At 39.0% G+C, this 19,167-nt stretch overlaps 1 protein-coding gene across 2 annotated transcripts; it reads left to right on the forward strand.

Annotated features, from left to right (window-relative positions):
- The first annotated feature begins 13,581 nt into the window (after positions 1–13,581).
- LOC126801455 (serine/arginine-rich splicing factor RS41) lies at positions 13,582–17,168 on the forward strand. Of its 2 annotated transcripts, XM_050528808.1 has the most exons (7): positions 13,686–13,705; positions 14,339–14,447; positions 15,046–15,385; positions 15,608–15,729; positions 15,822–16,054; positions 16,151–16,786; positions 16,883–17,168. In XM_050528808.1, exons 4-7 carry the CDS (start codon positions 15,625–15,627, stop codon positions 16,908–16,910), a joined length of 1,002 nt encoding a protein of 333 aa, XP_050384765.1. In that variant the 5' UTR covers positions 13,686–13,705; positions 14,339–14,447; positions 15,046–15,385; positions 15,608–15,624; the 3' UTR covers positions 16,911–17,168. The 2 variants fall into 2 exon arrangements, with proteins under 2 accessions (XP_050384764.1, XP_050384765.1); XM_050528807.1 differs by lacking the exon at positions 15,046–15,385 and having other exon boundaries at positions 13,582–13,705.
- Positions 17,169–19,167: the final 1,999 nt, after the last annotated feature.

Raw genomic sequence — 19,167 nt, forward strand, 5'->3', positions numbered from 1 at the left:
AACTAAAATAAATTTGATTGTTTGCGACTTTACGAAACGGAAACGAAAACGTTCTCGGAACGTTTAATTAGAAAAACGTTACATTTCCGAATTAATATATCGACTTTTATTCCGTCGCTCGGTTGCCAAAACTTCCTTCACGAAAGTTGTAGAGCTCGTCGATACGAGTGCGTGGACATGTGACGCGTTCGAATCGGACATCGGACGCGAAAGTTATTAACGTCAGAAGTTCATTTCCGATTTTGAAAACTAGTATAAATAGAAAAATTTAGGGATTAGGGTTTCCAGAAATGGAAACCCTTCACCCGCCCCCTTCACTCTCTCTCTCCTCTCGCGTTCTCTCTCCCCGATTCCCCTCCCTCTATCTCTAGCCTCACCGGCGATTTCGCCGACCGGCCCTCCGTAGGCCACACCGCCTAGCCCAAAAGGACCGCGCGATCCTCCTCACCAAACCCTGAGCTCGCGCCGCTCCATCTCGCCGCCGAGAGTCTCCACTCTCTCCCCGAGCCTCCCTCTGCAACACGCCGCGATCTCTGCCTCCAAGCCGTCGTGTCCCTCACCGCCGGTCCCTGGAGCATTGCGTGACCCTCCGCTGCAACCCTCAAGCTCGCCACCGCTCGAATCGAAGTCGCTGGCCTCTCGCATCACCGACGACGAATCGAAGCCTCCACCGTTCGATTAAGGTAAGGATTGATGAAATTGATTGTTGTGTGTGATTGTGTGATGTTTTGGGATTGATTGGGAGGATTGTGGATCGATTGGGAGGATTTTGGAGGAGGATCGGAGGTTGGAGATGGTGGAGAGGTACCGCCGCCATAGGTGGCGCGTGTGGGAGCGTGGAGGGGTCTAGAGGCGGCATGAGGCCGTGGAAAGGGAAGGCGGAAGGAAATGAATGGTTTTGGGGCGACAGTGGTGTGCTACGCGACGACCCTAGGCTCGGCGCGTGTGCCCCACGCGCGGCCTGCCGGAGGTGGCGCGTGCACCCCATGCACCGCCACGTGCGGCGGCGCGTGAACAGTGTTTCCGAATGGTAGTTTTATAGTTTATTTTCACGTGCGGTAAATGTAAAAGTGATTTACGTACGGTAAATATAAATTTATTTTACATACGGTAAATGTAAAAAATAACTTTCAGTAAATGTAAAAAAGTAATTTATAAAGGGTAAATCAGTAATTAATATTTACTGAGACAATATTTACATTTTAATAGTATTCATACGTACAAAAATACGTAAAAAGTATGTACACATACATGGATACGTAATTGATGTGTATTTTACAGAAATACGTGAATAGTAAATACATGAACAGTAAATTCGTAAAACCAGAAATTGCTGAACAGTAACTTATTATTACTGTTTCGGCATTTAAAGGTTTACGAAACGTTTCTAAATTCTTTTCTTATCATTTCAAGGTGATCAATAAATCAAGGAAATGAATTATATTCGGAAATTGTGGAATTACGCTCGAGTCGATAAGGTAAGTAAAATCTCACATATTTACGAATCTACCCTTGTGGAGATTCAAGATGTTGCAAGAGTTTTTAATATTGAATTACGACATGTATACGATATAGTGGATTACATATATATTGTATAAATGGTAATAAGTACATATATATATAGTTTGCTATATTATATACTGTTATGAATTCATTAGAATTGGTCATTTCGATTACGAGAATTAAATATTGAGCATGTGATTTAATTTGTACAATATGAGGTGTGATTATTGTACGTGGTTTTAATATGGTGTTTGTTAAAACGTTTTGTCTTCGGACGTATTTATGAAATATGACATGTATATGATATAGCGGATTATATATATATATTGTATAAATGGTAAATATGTACATATATATATATATAGTTTGCTATATAATATACTGTTATGATTGTATCGTGATGATGTCATTTTGATGACGAGATTATATATCGAGTATGTGATATTGATTTGTACAATATGAGGTGTGATTATTGTACCTGATTTTAACATAGAGATTGTTAAAATGTTGATTTGTCTTCGGACTTGATTTTTGTACAATATGATGTGAGATTATTGTACGTGTTTGGCAAGTCGGAACATAGCCTTTGGCCGGACGAAAGTTACGATACAGTTAGAGCTCTAGTATGCTTGCCGGAGTACTGCATGTGAGGTAACAGGTGGTTATCGGCTCATGAGTACTCATATTTTGGATGTTGGGTAGCAAGTGGTTGCCCAATATCGGCGGTGTACTACGTGAGGGGTAACAGATGTGTACCAGCGTTCATTAGTACCCGTATTATAAATGTATTTGGGTAACCTGAAGGGTTGCCCAATTTCTCATGAGCACTTCATTTCATATATTTTTGGGACAATCAGATGGGCCGTCCATTGACTCATGAGTGCATTTATATTTGTTGATTTGTGGATTTTCGTATATATTGATATGCGAGTTATATTTTCATTTTACTCATACGAGCTATAAGCTTACCGGGTTTGTGATTACAATCCCGGTGCACCAATTCGATAGTGTAGGGGATAATTTCGCAGGTGTCGATTAGTGGAGATTGAGAGACCACTCCGGAGACTCGAAGTTGTTCATTATCCTACTTGTGGTGAGATTTCTAGTGCGGATTTGTGCGTGAGAACTTGTGAGGTTTTATTCTTGAGTTTTGTGAGAGATTGTGAGGATTATTACATTTCCATTTTATGTTATGTTGAATTATAAATTTGGTTTGTAATAATTGGTTGTCTGAGTTGTATTGTGAACTCAGTAATGATCCGCTGTGCATTTAAAACGATTTCGATTCGTTGGGATTGTTTTGGTGTTTTTCGACTTTGAAATTTTGAGTTTTTTTTAAGCTTGAAATTTTGAGGTCGTTACACATTCTCTCATGTTTTACTCTGATTACATTAACAAAGTTATGTTTTAGTAGATTTTATCTGACTTGCTAACTAGTTGCATTTACTGGTGTTTTGTTGCATTTTGGGAAAATCAGAATCAAGTTGTGATTTAACTCAAACACTACTAGAGATGTGAAAGTTTAATTTTAAGAAATCAGACACTAGTTTAAGATGTAACATAAGTGCTTGACCACAAATTGGAGCATTCATATTTTCATCAAGAAAACGAACATAAGTGCTAAAACACTCTCTTTACAATCCTACCTTTACGATAGAACTTGAAATTTGAAAATTTTACTACTAAATTGGTATATTAGTTTTATTGGGAAGAATTTAAATTAGAAGATAGCGAATCTTCTAAGGATAAGAACTCTTTGAAAGAACCTTATGTATTTAGTAAAGATGTAATACATAGTATTTCAGTCTAGAATTCTCCATTAATTAGTGTGCAATGTGAAAGGGGCGATTCATGCATATCCTCCCTGTAAATTAATCTTTGCTGCATGCAATCTGTCTGAGAAATGTAGTGGAAATAACTCAGATCTGATTATTATTATTTTTGGAAAGAGAGAGAGAGAGAGAGAGAGAGAATACCAGTTGCCTGCTTACACTCGTATTACCTTCATTTGATGTGGCACCTGACCTAAGCATCTTCTTGTATTATATATAGTCCTCATTGGGGATCAAGGAGGGCACAAAAATCATACCATCTAATTAAGCATAAATGTATACAGAAGGAGCTGTTCAAGGGTGGCAGTACTCTGCCAATATCAACATCTTAGTCGTCGATGATGATATCACCACTCTAAACATAGTTTCTGCAATGCTCAAAACATGGAGCTATGAAGGTACCCATGCTATCTATGAGGACACCATAAATCGCTTTGTAGATCTAGCTTTTCTATGAGTTTCTTCTCGGCCTTTGTTACTCAGTTCTATTTTCCTTCGGATTTTGATTTGCTAATTAACCCTTATTTTTCCCTAGTAAAGGAGCAGATCGAGACTTTACGTCATGAAATCGGCGTTCTTGTATATATGGTTGCATCTAGATAGTTCAGTTCATGAAAATCATTTTTTATCTTCTCTTTTAATTAGTCTTTTTAATTGATAGTGGCTAGTAATTAGTATTATTTCATTTCTTCTAATTAGATTTATATATTGCTTTTATTGTTTCTTTTGTTCATTTTATTTTCCTCAGCAATTTTCAGATGATATGTGTAATTATTCTTGTGAGTTTTTCATAATTTATGTGGATCTTCACATCGTTAGCACGATTTAATTCAAAATAATTTTGCATGTCTTTATATATACCTAATCATGATTTCGATTCATGTGGTGGGTTTATAAGCTAGTTACACTTTCCTCTTCATTAGATCTTCAATCTCGAGTAGATGCATGCGTTTGCGCGTGATTGAGGCAATTGCAACATCTAGTCCTTTTTCTTGATTGACTTTCATATTCGCCCACCTTTCTTATTTTCCTTAGAACTCAAATCTCTTTTAATTTTTGTTTTCAGAAAGATTTTGACAAGAGATAATTAAGAGGTGCAAGTTCGCTAAAGCACTAGAGGACGAATGTGCATGCATCTTAATTATATATGATTCTTATCGAGAATATATATTTTGTGTAATCTTGCTTGATGATGGTGATTTCCTTCATTGCATTTTCTTCAAGAAACGATTTTCCTTTTTTAGATGCCATGCCCGCAGCTGGGGAACTTGAAATGAATCACACCAATAGTATAGTGTTGATCCATGCATTCATCACATAATTCATATTACCTACTGTAATGTTTAATTTGCCTTTTTATTTGGACAAATATTATACCCTTAATTCATTTCAATAATTTGTTTGTTCAACTATTTACATTTCATACTCTTTTCTTTGTCTACATGATTGCAGTCGTGACTGTTCCAAACCCTATCGATGCTCTTTCCATCCTTCGAAAGGGAAAATATTCCTTTGATCTAGTAGTTACAGATCTCCATATGCCTCAAATGAATGGTTTGGAATTGCAGAAGCTAGTGCATGATGAGTTTGATCTACCCGTGATTAGTGAGTTCATGTCTTTTTTACTCAACAATTTGAATCAATATCTAGTTTAGTTTGATTGATGAATTTAATTACGCAATGGTTGCAGTGATGTCTGCGAATGACAAAGAGAGCGTGATACTTAAGAGTCTAGAGGGAGGAAGTGTGTACTATATAGTAAAGCCTGTGAGCAAAGATGACATAAAAATGGTGTGGCAGTGTATTCTTCAATCTAGGAAGAGCATGTCCTCCAGTGTAACCCTCGAAGAGCTGATGAAAGGCGCATCGGGAGAATTCACATCAGGCCAGCTGCTGCAGGGTCCTGGTGAGCTCGAGGACTTCGATTGCTTATCATTTAACAATGACGATGTCAGATATAAGGAGGATCACAAAAAAGGACAGTCCAGTAAGAGAAAAACGCGTACGAGGGATAGGACTGTGGACGAAGAAGAAGAAGAAGACGATGACGAAAATGATCGGCGTATGCTTGCCACAAAGAAGGCGAAAGTGGTTTGGAGTAATGCACTTCACAATCACTTTCTTCTGGCCATCAGACATATCGGCTTGGACAGTAAGTTCATATACATTTTAGGGGTAATTGATTATAGACCCAAAAATCAACACCCTTTTTAATCTAAACCCACTATTAAAACTCTTTCAGTTAGGTTATTGTTATGCTTCACTGTTCTATTAATAATTCGTTTTAGTGATAGCCTTTAATTTTGCTTTACATATATACAGAGGCTGTGCCAAAGAGGATCCTCGAATTCATGAACGTTCCTGGCTTGACTAGGGAGAACGTAGCTAGCCATTTGCAGGTTTGTTATTCTATAAGCCTTTATATAATAAGTTGACAGACGTGTCTAAATTATATATTTAACGATGATAAGATAATTTTTCCTTTCTTATAACATTAACACCGAAAGTGTACGTTATTATATTCTTTGAATTTTTAATGATCATTTTCGTACTCGTCACAAACATATACGTACGTATTCATAGAAACATCGTTTACCAATATTGGTTATGATTTCTACATGCCATTTTGTAGAAGTACCGTATGTTCTTGAAGCGAGTTGCGGAGAAAGCTAGATTGTCAAAGTGCTTGTCTGAGAGGATATTCAGGTCAAGCTTGGAATTTGGCCTTCCAGCCACATCATCTTTCAACCAAGTCCAACGAGAACAATACGCCGAATACCTGAAACAACAAATGCAGATGAATGAAATGGGACTAGCACCACCTTTTCAGAATACCCTAGCTCCACCTGGCACTTCCCACCTTGGCTCGACCTCATTCCAATATCCGCTGAATTACAACCAGCAACCAGCGGCTATAAACCTAGCTAGCACCAGAAGCAACCCTCCACTCTTTGGTTCGGGGCAGTCGTGTCTTCTGATGAACAATACGCTTCAGCAACAACGGCCAATGCAGCTTGGTAATGGAATGAACATGCTTTCTAAAGCAAATCATGGCTCCGGCTTTGGAATGCAGATGATGAATAACAATTTTGGACGAATTGGAGGCTATGACGGTGTGATGAATAATGGTGGTGGAAATGGCCTTTTGGATGGTGGTACCAATTGGATGGAAACCTACTCGCAACAAAGTCAAGCCAAGCAGCTTCAACATGGATTCAATTTCACATCTAACCCATTCAATTTTGGGACTACACCCAGAATTTCATCTCCAAGCATTGACAACCTGATGAGTCCCTTTAACAATGCTAATCCAGGGCCAAACTTTGCCGGCAGAACCAGCCAACCTACTGGTGGAATCGACAATATTGTACATGGTGGATATAATGGATTGGCCATCAACAATGAAGTTGTCACTGGGTTAACAAAAGGAGTTCGTAATGTTAACCTAAATGGTACCACTTTCAATGCACCAACACTAAGGAATATTGGGAATAGTGTTTCTGCTTCTAGGTTTGAGAGTAGCAGTGCAAACCCATTTACACCAATTATCCCTAGAAACATTCAGCAGCAACAAAATGCTTCACTGTTGTTGTCGCCACATGGACTGCAACTGAATCCGTATGGAATGTCATCAACTGCTGGAGGGCGATGCAGTGATTATTCCTATGGTGCTTATATGAACAACGGCACGAGAAATTTTAACCACATTTCTCTGGCCAATGATGACGATGACATCATGGTGGTCAATAATCTGGTCTTGCAGCAGTTCGACAGCTGCCAGTCTCCTTCGCATCAGGTACATATAAGAACTCAACTTGCTAGATCTCAGTTTCGTTTCAAACGCCTACTCTTTATTGAATGCATATAGTTAATCGATCTTTCTGACCATATTTACTGTGTAGAAACAAGGTGGGGAAGAAGTTCCTGCCAACTTCACTGGCAGATCATATCAAGACAAAGATCCTGCACCGGCTCCGAAAATGGATGCACAGATGAACACCAATCGTGCTGCGAATGTTCTAGTTCAGTTGACCCCGGGTCATGTTGCAAATAGTCCGGTTCAGCTGAACGCTAATCCTTCTCTGGATGGTGAAGTTCATCAGCCTAACCCTAATCCATTTGTGAGCCAATATCAGCAGAACCACAATCCCAAGGTAAATAATCAAGTTGAGGTGCACCCTTCACCTACTTCTACTGTCAACTCCGAAGTTCAGCTTAACTCTGCTGGGAACGATGATGAAGCTCAGCTGGACCCTATTCATTATATGAACGAGCTAAACTCTAATTCTGCCGGATACCATCAGCTTGACCTGAACCCAACTGGCGGCAACCAATTTGGGAACCCTAACGTGAGCTCTAATCCTGCTGCTAACCGTCAGCTCGGTGAACTGAACACAACTGCTAACCAAGCTGGGAACCCCAACATTTTTGGCGTAGGCTCATACCATATGGAAGATGATGCACCTGAGGATGAGACATTATGGAGCCTGGTTATAAAACATGCATAAGCAGGACTCATATATCTTTAAATGTGGCACTCGAAAACCTTATAATTGTATTTTCTTTTGTTGAAGGGCTTATCATGTGTTCATACTTCATATATATTGTTTGTGATATACTAATTTAGGCCAGTGTATTGTAACTGTGCAGAGGGAGCAGGGAGGTGAAAACCAGATGCTGGACTCCGAATTCACTAACAACATCTTTCAGTCATCAGATGACTATTCTACTCAATTTGATCAACAGTTCACCGCTCAGGCAAGTCAAGGATCGAACTTTATATAGTTAATTACTAATTCACATGATCATCAGTACTAGATTAGTAGAGAAGACTGTTCAATGCACATGCATAACGAACTTCATGTTCAGTTGACAATAGGAAAAGGATCTTATATATCTCGCTACAAGATTAGTGAGTCAAAAGCCGTACTGATCAACTAATGAGCATTTCCGTTTCACTTATCTTACAGGATGGTGATGATGATTTCCTAAATGCCCTAATTGGTCTTGTTAACTATTGAAGGGAGTGTGGCGCGCAGTAGTGGACAATTGATTTGTTATCTGAACATTCCTGGATAACCATACTCTTAATTTCGAGTGGCTTTGGATTATGAAGAACTAAATGATTAAGAGTTTAAGACGTGTGTTCAATAGTTATAGTAAGCTGGTAGAGTTAAATTGGAATTTGGCTATCCCTTTTCGTCGTGACATAAATAGTAGTGTGCTTAATTTGTTTTTGATATATATAACATGCATGACATGCAGCACATGCAAACAATGGTAATTTGCTCGATCTCCCCCGGCCCTCTTTATGCCCTGTACTCTCCTTGGATCTTGGCTCTAGGTTTATCAACCTAGAAACAAGAAATATGATTTCGTCGTCTGTAACCAATATGTGATAGGGTCAATCCTCCTTAATTGAGGTGTGAAAACTATGTGATGTTCACATGAGTAAATCAAGCACACCTATTACTTTGGTGACCCATTAATTGATGGAGTTGATTTTGTTGAAATTTGGAGCAATCTTTATTGAAGGTAAGAAACAAATCTACAACCTTATGGTGGTAGGTGGTTAATTTGTTTGACAAAGAAAGAAGAATGCATTAATGACCATGTCAACATTGAGCATGAATCAAGGAAGAAGATTGACTTTGCTTTCATGTATGTTACATGCAAATACATGAATTGCACAAAAATGTTTGCCTATATTAAGGCATGAGAAGTGGTACAATAAACATAGAAGAACAATAAGGGAGAGGTCATTTTGTGTGTGATCAAGAGTGAGAGATATAGAGAAAACTCTAAGTAGAGAGTTTTGTGTGTGTAGCAAAATAAAGTGTGTGAGAGTGTATCCCTTCAAGTGTGAGTCTTGAAGTAGTGTTTCTCTCTGTGTAACTTTTCTTCGTATAGTGAAGGTTCTTTATTGTTGTTACCCGTATACGTAGACACTTTGCCGAACCACGTTAAATCCCGGTATTCTCTATCATTTTTATTTTCCGCTTATGGTTGTGAGTTATTTCGATTTCCATTCTACAGTTCATTCTTCTGCATTCCCAATAATATGATGGTGTTGGCATATATATTTCTGTCTTTCTTCAACAACGTCCTCGATCGTTCTGCATCAATTTATGCTGGAGTGTTACGAATTCAGAATGTATAACGCAGGCTAAACTCTACGTATGATAAAGGAAAACGAACTATATATAAACAATACAAATTAGAATCAATTCAATTCAATCTGAATAAAAAGTAGCTGTTGGAAATTCTATTTAAAAACTTGCTGATAGCTAGTCTAATGTATATCCTACGTTTATAGCAAATTAAGGAAACCACAAACGTTGCTAAAACAGATACAAGTTCTCAAATATAATGGTTGGAAATAGTAAGCACTTTAGACGCCTTCCATAACCAAAAAAAAATAACCGTTGGAATTTTCTCTCCTTACTAACACAAAATCCATACAGATTTACATGCATCTTGGAGACAAAAGATTGAGAAAATCTCCAAGAGATGAGATTCTGAGATCCACTCTAGATATAGAATAATGGTTGGCCGCTGTGCTGCTTGCAAGTATTTGAGGAAAGGATGTCCGGAGGATTGTATATTCGCTCCATATTTCCCCTCGAACAATCCTCAAAGATTTGAACATGTTCATAGAATACATGGTGCCAAGAATGTTGCCACGCTGCTCAAGGTACCATAATTCATTTAACAGCACACACACACACTCTTATGTACGTATTAGGTCTTCACTAGAGCAAATTATACATACTTGGAAACAAACTTAACTTAACTTTGATATATATGTACAATGTATATGATTTATCAGGAACTGAAATCATCGCAACCGTATATTCGAGCTCATGCCATCGATACATTATGTTATGAGGCTGAAAGTAGAATACAAAATCCTGTGTATGGCTGTGCTGCGATTATTTTCCACTTGCAACAACAATACATGATACAGAATCTGAACTAGCCAAAGTATGTGCTGAGATTGCAGTTCTTATGTCACGATCCCAAAATTTAAAGTATAAAACTCAAATTTCGAAGTCATGAAAAACACTAAAGCAATCTCAATGAATAAAAATCATTTAAATATCACAGCGGATCATCTCTGAGTTCAAAATACAACTCAGTCAAACCGATTATTACAAACCAAATTTTATAATTCAACATTATAACAATGGAAATGTATAATCCTCACAAAGAAATCAACAAAAACTCCTCACCACAAGATGGAAATAAATAACTTCAAGTCCTCTGAGCGGTCCGTCGATTTCCGCTAATCCACACCTGCGGAGTTATCCCCTACACCATCGAATATGTGCACCGAGATTGTAAACACAAACCCGGTAAGCTTTGCAGCTCGTATGAGTAAACCAATAATATAACTCACATATCAATATATACGAAAATCCACATCTCAACAAATATAAATGCACTCATGACTCATTAGACGGTCTATCTGGTTGTCTAATAATGTGAAAATATATGTGCTCGTGAGAATTGGGCAACCCCTCTGTTTACCCAAATGCATTTATAATACGGGTACTCATGAGCGTTGGTACCCCTCTGTTACCCCTCATGTAGTACGCCGCCGACATTGGACAACCACCTGTCATCCAATATCAATAATATATGGGTACTCATAAGCCGATAACTCATCTGTTACCTCATATGCAGTACCCCGGCAGATAGACTAGAACTCTAACTGAATCGTAACTTTTGTCCGACCAAAGGCTAGGTTCCGACATGCCAAACACGTCCGAAGACTTGTCTGAAGACATAAACACGTCCGAAGACAAAAACTCGTTCGAAGACATAAAACACGTCCGAAGAGAAACACGTTTTAACAAAACTCAATGTTAAAACCACGTACAATAATCATCATGTCATATTGTACAAATCAAACCACATGCTCGATATATAAATCTCATCACCAAAATGAACATATTCACAACAAAATCATGTGAGTATATAATATAGCAAACTATATAAATGTAACTATTTACCATTTATACAAATATATATTCCACTATATCATATACATGTCATATTTCATTCCTTAAAATTCTGCATAAATCCCGAATTACCGCAAGGGTATATTCGTAATGTGAGATTTTACTCACCTTATAATCTCGAGTGTAGTTCCACAATTCCGAAAGTAATTCATTTTCTTGAATTCTCGATCACCTTGAAAAGATAAGAAAAGAATTTAGAATCGTTACGTAAATCTTAAATGCCAAAACAGTAATATTATTTTACTGTTCAGCAATTTCGGGTTTTACGAAATTACTGTTCACATAGTATTATTTCACGTATTTTCTATTCACGTATTTTTTTGTATAAATACATATCAATTACGTATTCATGTACATATAATACTATTTATGTATTTTTATACGTATGCATACTATTCAAATGTAAATACTGTCTCAGTAAATAATAATTACTGATTTACCCTTCCGAAATTACTTTTACTGAAAGTAATTTACATTTACCGTATGTAAAAATTTACAGTTACTGTACATAAATTAATTTTTACATTTAACGTACGTAAAAATAAATTTTACAAATTACTGTTTCGAAAATACTATTCATGCGCCGCCGCACGATGCGCGCGTGGCGCTCACGCGCTACTCACTATGGCAACGCGTGGGGCCCACACGCCGAGCCTAAGACCGGCGGGTAGCACGCCACCGCCGCCCCATTGCTCCTCCTCTCTTCCTCCTCTACCTTCCCACGGCCTCACGCCGCCTCTAGGCCACTCCACGGCTCTTCACGCGCCACCTAAGGCAGCGGTATCCCCCCTCCTCCTCCGATCCACCATCAAAACGCCATCAAGTCATCAAACAATCACACCAATCCATCAAACAAGCAAAATCCTTACCTCGACAAGCTCGAGAACCACCGGAGGTCGCCGGAGATGGAGCTCGACTGTGGCGATGGCACTCGCGGTCTCGGGTTGGAGCGCGAAGGCTCACGGCGGCGCGAGGAGGTGCGTCGACCTCGGGGTCGACTGCGGAGGGTCGCACGACTCTTCCTGGGCCGGCGGTGTGAGTCACGGATTGCCGGAGGGAGGAGATCGCCGGCGTGGGTTTTCCGAAGGAGAGAGAGAGAGAGAGAGGAATCAAGGAGAGAGAAGGAGAGGGAGGCGGGTGAGAGGAGAGAGAGAGTGGGGTTTCCAAAAATGGAAACCCTAATCTGAAAAAAGTCTTGTATATACTCGTTTCTAAAATCAGAAACTAACTTCCGACGTTAATAACTTCACGTCTGACGTCCGATTCGAACGCGTGACGCGTCCACGAACTCGTATCGACGAGCTCTACAACTTTCGTGAATGAAGTTTTCGCAAACGAGAGACAAAATAAAAGTCGATACTCACGTCGCGGAAACATAACGTTTTTCTAAATAAACGTTCCGATAACGTTTCCGTTTTCGATTTACCACTTCACGAAGCAAACGAAAGTCGTTTAAATGAATTTCAAAAACTTATAAACTTAAAAATAATCCCATAATCGTTCTGAAAAATCGGGTTATTACATCTTATCTCTAATGGACATGGACAAGCATCCGAAATTCAGCTAAGTATTGAACAAGTCCACGAGGATTGATTTGGTTCTTCCTCTAAAGCTCCCAGTTGGTTTACTTGATAAGATCACTAGCCTGGGCCCTGGGCATTGTAATGAGACCTGATTTGGTTCTTCCGGCCTCTAAAGCTCCCAATTGGTTTATTTGATCAGATTACTTGGCCATTGTAATGACACCAGCTAGAGAACGCGCATGCATTACATCTATTTCATTTGTTTTGTTTTTGTTTATATATCTGTTTGGACGTATTTCAACCTACACGCATCAATGAAGTGCAAAGAAGTTGGCTCATAATACATATCAATTTAGAACTATATATGTACTAAATATATTTTTTGTGACACCGATCCTGGAAATTAAAATGAGCCTACAACCAATATAAACCGATAATACCATGTTTATTAATATAACTAACATAAATCAAAAGGTTCTAACATTCTCATGAGACGTTCAGCCTCAGTAATGGCGCCTTCAATTGATAATGTAACAAAGTTTGATGATTCTTGTGTATGATCTTCATGGCTTCTAATTATAGACAGAATTATGAAAAATAAAAAATAAATAAATTGGAAAATGAGGATAGAAGTAGCAATACACGAAAGTACAAGGGTCTTTTTGGACATTATCTAAATCTCCAATACGTGAGTTTTCAGCTAACTATTTACCTCACTCACAATCACAAAAAGGTTTTTTATTTCGGTCAAATCAAAGAAAATCTAATCACAGTCTTAGGGTTAGAGCTCCGTCACTCTCGGAATCGCCGGCTCTCAGTTGCGGTAAGAACCTCACCGGAATCCGATCTCTGCTTTTCAATTGCTATAATCTCTTAGCTCTTCGCTAGATTCACGATGAATTTCGAACTTAAACGCTTTCAAATAGTGCTTCTTTCCTGACGAATTGGGGATCTGGTTATTAGGTCATGCACGATTGTAGATCTGACTCTGTTGAATCTTGATCTGGATTTGAATTGATGTGGATTCGTTTTTGTGGTGTTGATTATTGGATGAGGGAATGTTTTGTGGTGTTTTTGATTGATTGAATTGTAATTTCTGTGTGGTTTTGATTTGGTTCGATTGGGTTAGGTTTTGGTGTTAGTGATTTCAGTAATTCTTGAGGTTTATTTGGTTTCTGTCTTGGTCTTTCAGCTGAAAGAGATTATGCTTTCAGATTTTGATTATGAATATAGTCTCGTAATGCAGCAAGTTATAAAGATACTGGATTGGTGATTGTATTCTGTTTTGTTTTGAGGATTGATTGCCGGTTGTTTTCGTACATGGGTGAATTAGGTAATGCTGGATTGTTGGTTTGTTCTTGTTACGATATGATATGTGTGTATGATGGATTGGATGCAAAGTGATGTGCTTCTTATTTAGCTTGTTTTAAAGACGGTTTATTTTTACTTGTTTCAGGAAATGAGGCCCATTTTTTGTGGGAATTTTGAATATGATGCTCGACAGAATGATCTGGAGCGGCTGTTTGGAAGATATGGAAAAGTTGATAGGGTGGATATGAAGGCTGGTGAGTTCTTTTGCTCTTAAAGGTTATTAGTTTTTAATTGTTGGGTCTTTTTAATTTCCACGTTCGGCTTATCTAGCCAAAATCACCCTTTCACTTGCAATAAAGATAAGAAGTTGCAACTTTTTTGAGGTTGAGAACAAAAACGTGAGCTTTATTTTTCAACAGTTCGGATTCAGGATTAGGAAGGTTACTGTCTTGCTAATTCAATTTTTGGAAACTTGAAGAATCGACTTCATTATTTATTGTTGTTGTAGGACTTTTTTTTATGTGTCTGGTGTGCGTTTAATTTCCAAAACAAGGATCCAAATCTGTGCATATGCATAGAGTCCACTGATTGTCCGCTGATAGTAGTAAGGATCATGTAAAACTATCATGCCCTGGAGGTTACTGAAGCAAGGCAATTCATCCGTGCCTTATCTCAATGTCTCACCCATGCCCTGCCTCTTCGGCTACCCTACCGAATAATCATTCCAAGTACATGCTCCACTGCAGCCGTCTTCCGTTGTTGAGATCTTGTGGGGGTTCAGGATACGTTTAAGAAACAAGCATGTATTATATGACGCATAAACCCCCATACTCAACATTTTCTTTGACGCAGGGTTATCTTGGGATATCCATTCTCTTCCAGGCTAGTGGATGGACTCTACAGAATTCCGTTTCTTGCCTGTGACGAGATCCCTCTTCTTGTTTTCAAGAAGAGTCATTCTGACCTGCAATGGCACTACTACCATTCAATTTTCCACTGTCACCTTTGCCTTTCATTCCTCATGACTTTCGCTCAGCCTTCAATGTCAGACATGTTTCAAGATTGAAACAGTGCTGATTCCACAGCAAAGGCAGGAGATTAGATGGAGAAGGCACCGTCTTTACAATGACCTACAATGAGACATTCACTTTTGGATTCTTGTCCCTTGACATCACTTAGTTCATTATACAAGGTCTGTTACTAATTTTATTGGTCACATAGTTTATAGATTTCCGAGAGGTTGCCAAACTGTTAAAATAGGTTAGAATTCTGGGTGGCTTGTTACATTACCGAAGGGAGGAATGCCGTCTCTTGATGAAGAATCCTTATCAAAGGAATCATTACAATTCGTTTCATACAACACGTGGGATTTGATTTCAATCTATTCAGAATATTTTACCTTACTGTTTTGTAGGTTTTGCTTTCATTTACATGGATGATGAGAGAGATGCTGACTATGCAATACGGGGACTCGATCGGAGAGAATTTGGTCGCAAAGGGCGTAGGCTTCGTGTTGAGTGGTCGAAGGTATCCAGTGTAAGTACTACCCTTTATCACTCTTCGTTTGTAAATGGTTTTCTGGTTTGTTTCAAGTGTTACAGTCTTAAGCACATATATGTTTATTGCAGCATGAGCGTGGTTCTAGAAGACCTGGTGCTTCAAGGTCTTCAACTGTTACAAGACCATCAAAGACCTTGTTTGTTATAAATTTTGATCCATATCACACCCGTACTAAGGACTTGGAGAGGCATTTTGATTCATATGGGAAAATAGTAAGTGTACGGATCCGAAGGAATTTCGCATTTGTTCAGTATGAGTCACAGGAGGATGCTACTAGGGCATTGGAGGCAACAAACATGAGGTTAAAAATTGATGATGCAACATTCCTGTTAAATCTGTACCAAGTTTTTCTTGAAGTTGCACTAATTTTTGTTTGCTGGATTTTTTATTTCTGCAGCAAGCTGTTGGATCGAGTCATATCAGTTGAATATGCAGTTCGTGATGATGATGAAAGTAGAGATGGGTATAGCCCTGACAGGAGAAGTCGTGATAGGTCACCAGAGAGAGGCCGTGATAGAAGAAGATCCCCAAGTCCCTACAAAAGAGTGAGGGGAAGCCCTGATTATGGCCGTGGCCCTAGCCCTGGTCCATACCGTAGGGAAAGGGGTAGTCCTGATTATGGACGTGGAACAAGTCCATATCGAAGGGAGAGAGCAAGCCTTGACTATGCTCGTGGGCGCAGCTTGAGTCCTTTTAGGAGGGAGAGATCTGATCATGGGAGGGTGTCCAGTCGCAGCCCCCGAAAAGAGAGGGTGAGTGCTGATCATGGCCATGACCGTAGCCGCAGTCCTTATGTTGGTAGAGATAGGGCTGCTGCTGAAAATGGTCATGCTCCAAGCCCTAGTCCTCCTCCTTATAAGAGAACTAGAGCTAGCCCTGAAAATGGACATGGCCCCAGCACTAGCCCTTATGAAGGAGAAAGGGCTAACAGCCCCGAGGAAGGTCGTATTCCAAGTCCCAACTCAGTGCCTGATGGCAAGGACAGCCCCAATTATGGTGGACCTGAAAGCCCCATGCATGAGAGATACAACAGGTTTAAATTATCCCAGTGACCAAATGGTGTCTTAATTTTATGCTTGCATATCATTTGGCTTGCTAAACACGCTACATACTCTGTTGTTAACTGCAGCCGATCACCCCAAGCTGAGGAGGAATGAGTGATCTGCACTAGTATCTGGTGATGAGTGGAAGTCAGAGCGTTGTCTGTTGCATTCTGTAGTTCCCAGGACATCTGATGATGGGTTCAATCAAGGATATGTAGCTTCATGTAGCCTAGTATTAGGTTCTAGAGTCTTATGTGTTGTAGTTTCTGCTTAAAACCTTGAAGGAACTCATTTCGGTTATTGTTTCAGAGCGAGACTCCTAATACAGAAGTTGCCTCCATTTGGCACCGATTGATGACATTTGGATTTGTTAAGTTTTATTTGCAGCAAGTGGATGCTTTTGCTATTTTGATGATGTTATAGCCAATATTGTCCTTAACAATAGACCCTCCGAACTGTCAAGAGATGGGGATTACCAACAATATATTATGCCATCATGAGCATCATCGCAGAATTGTCAATCGCTATTTCTTACACGCTTCTCTGTTGAGGAGCTTCATTTATGGGTTCCACTGTGCTCCGTCGTGCAATTAGAGTTGCTCTCTTCCGCGTTAGGGTTGTTTTGCTAACAGCACAGTTCTACTTTCTGAAGACCCAGTAGCCGAAGTAGATTCCACTCTATCAGTTCATATTGTGTAGTTATCGCCTTTGTCCTTGTCCAAGTTGCCAAATGATTCTGTGACAAAGAAAATGACAGTTTTACGCGTTGATCTCCGATCAGATAACTTATAAATATACGACCACAGATGTTTTCATGTGTGAACACCAACCAGTATTCTTATCGATCCTAATCCTAATCCTAATCCTAATCATAATTCCAAATTATAATTTCAGACCCTGTCTGAGTTTCTATCTCTTCCCACACTACCAACCAAATGGGAATGGCTTTCGGTGGCGGAGACAATAAGCTACAAAGAGGCAACAACAATGGCTTTTGTGGAGATGACAAAGTCAAAAGAGGAATTCCTCTAAGATGCTTCTCTTGTAAGTGCTTCCCTAAGTTGAGATGAAAAGGCACTAGAGTGTAGTTTTATAGACTTGATATATACCAAGCAAGACTGAAACTTTAAGACATTTTATCTAGATAACATCCCTAGCTAGCTAGCTAGTTTCTTTGACCAATCAATGTTAAAGCTCATAGAGATTCTAGCTAATCAGACAGAATTGGATATTTACAAGTTAATTGTTCGTTGAAGATCGATTCTGTGTGGAAAAAAAAACCGATTACGATGTTGTAGTTACCTGTCATTAAGCTTATCGTTAACTCACTAACTTTTAAGGATGTAAATGCTTTTCCGACATTGAAGACATAAAATCGAATGACAAGACTAACAGTGGTTGTATACTAGCTGTTAATTAGCTTAGCTTACTTGTAATCACGCTATTAGTCTAAGACCGTATCCTAAGTAGCAATGTTTTCCTCCGTTATTAGTATAATAATAAGATTAATACGGCTGTTGCATAGGATTTAGTTCATTATTACAACTTTCTTGGATCACGTTGAGATCATCACGATTAATTAAGTTTAAAAACATACCCTTAGCGCACCCCGTATTTAGGTAACCAATGTACCGCGTACCCGTACCCTAACGTCCCCCGTTTCTTATTCGTCTTTCTAACCAGAAAAATCAAAAGTTTGACAGAAGTTTCCAAGTCTGGAGCTTTTGGCACTTGGTTGATTTCTGAAAATTCTTGATTATGATTGATATACATGCTAATTACTCAACTGGCACAGGGAGCTTGGACATAGTAGTCAAAAAAAGTAAAAAGAAATGCGACTAAATCCTGATTGCTCGTTTGTATAGATATCATTTTCATGTGTTTATTTCTACTGTATAAACTGTCGTTCCTGTAAACAAAGTCTCTCTAAGGTCAACAAAGAGTTATCAAGGATCTGAGAAATGATACAGATTGAAACGTTTGCAGTTGCTTTTTTTGCATGCCCTAGAATTTTGTGGCATGCATGCTCATTGTCGGCGAAGATTCATCATAACATTTATGTATTAGCGGTTTTAGTCGGTGCTAAATTACTTTAATGACTTAAATCTGTCATCTTCATCATCATTAGGGTTTAAAATGATCAAGCTGATTTTATTGGGTTCCTTTGAGGTTTCACACTGTAAACATATCTGTCTTGAGCTTCAATGACAGAAACGACTCTGTTCATCTCTGTCTGAATTGGCTTGGTTCGTAGTCATGATCGACCATACCAGTCTTTTCTATGTTCGAAATAATACGACACCAACTATTAATACAAGGGAATTTGGTTTTTCTGCTTCCTAGCTTTCTGCTTAGACGGGTTACAGAAGCA

The sequence above is a fragment of the Argentina anserina genome, chromosome 7 (assembly GCF_933775445.1).
Source record: "Argentina anserina chromosome 7, drPotAnse1.1, whole genome shotgun sequence".
In the NCBI taxonomy this organism is placed as follows: domain Eukaryota; kingdom Viridiplantae; phylum Streptophyta; class Magnoliopsida; order Rosales; family Rosaceae; genus Argentina; species Argentina anserina.

Bases quoted from the DNA above. Each gene is read 5' to 3' on its own strand.
- LOC126801455 (XM_050528807.1), top strand. From the start codon at position 14,342: ATGAGGCCCATTTTTTGTGGGAATTTTGAATATGATGCTCGACAGAAT. The intron at 15,730-15,821 runs GTAAGTACTACC...TGTTTATTGCAG, and splicing joins AGTGGTCGAAGGTATCCAGT to CATGAGCGTGGTTCTAGAAG. The intron at 16,787-16,882 runs GTTTAAATTATC...TGTTAACTGCAG, and splicing joins ATGCATGAGAGATACAACAG to CCGATCACCCCAAGCTGAGG.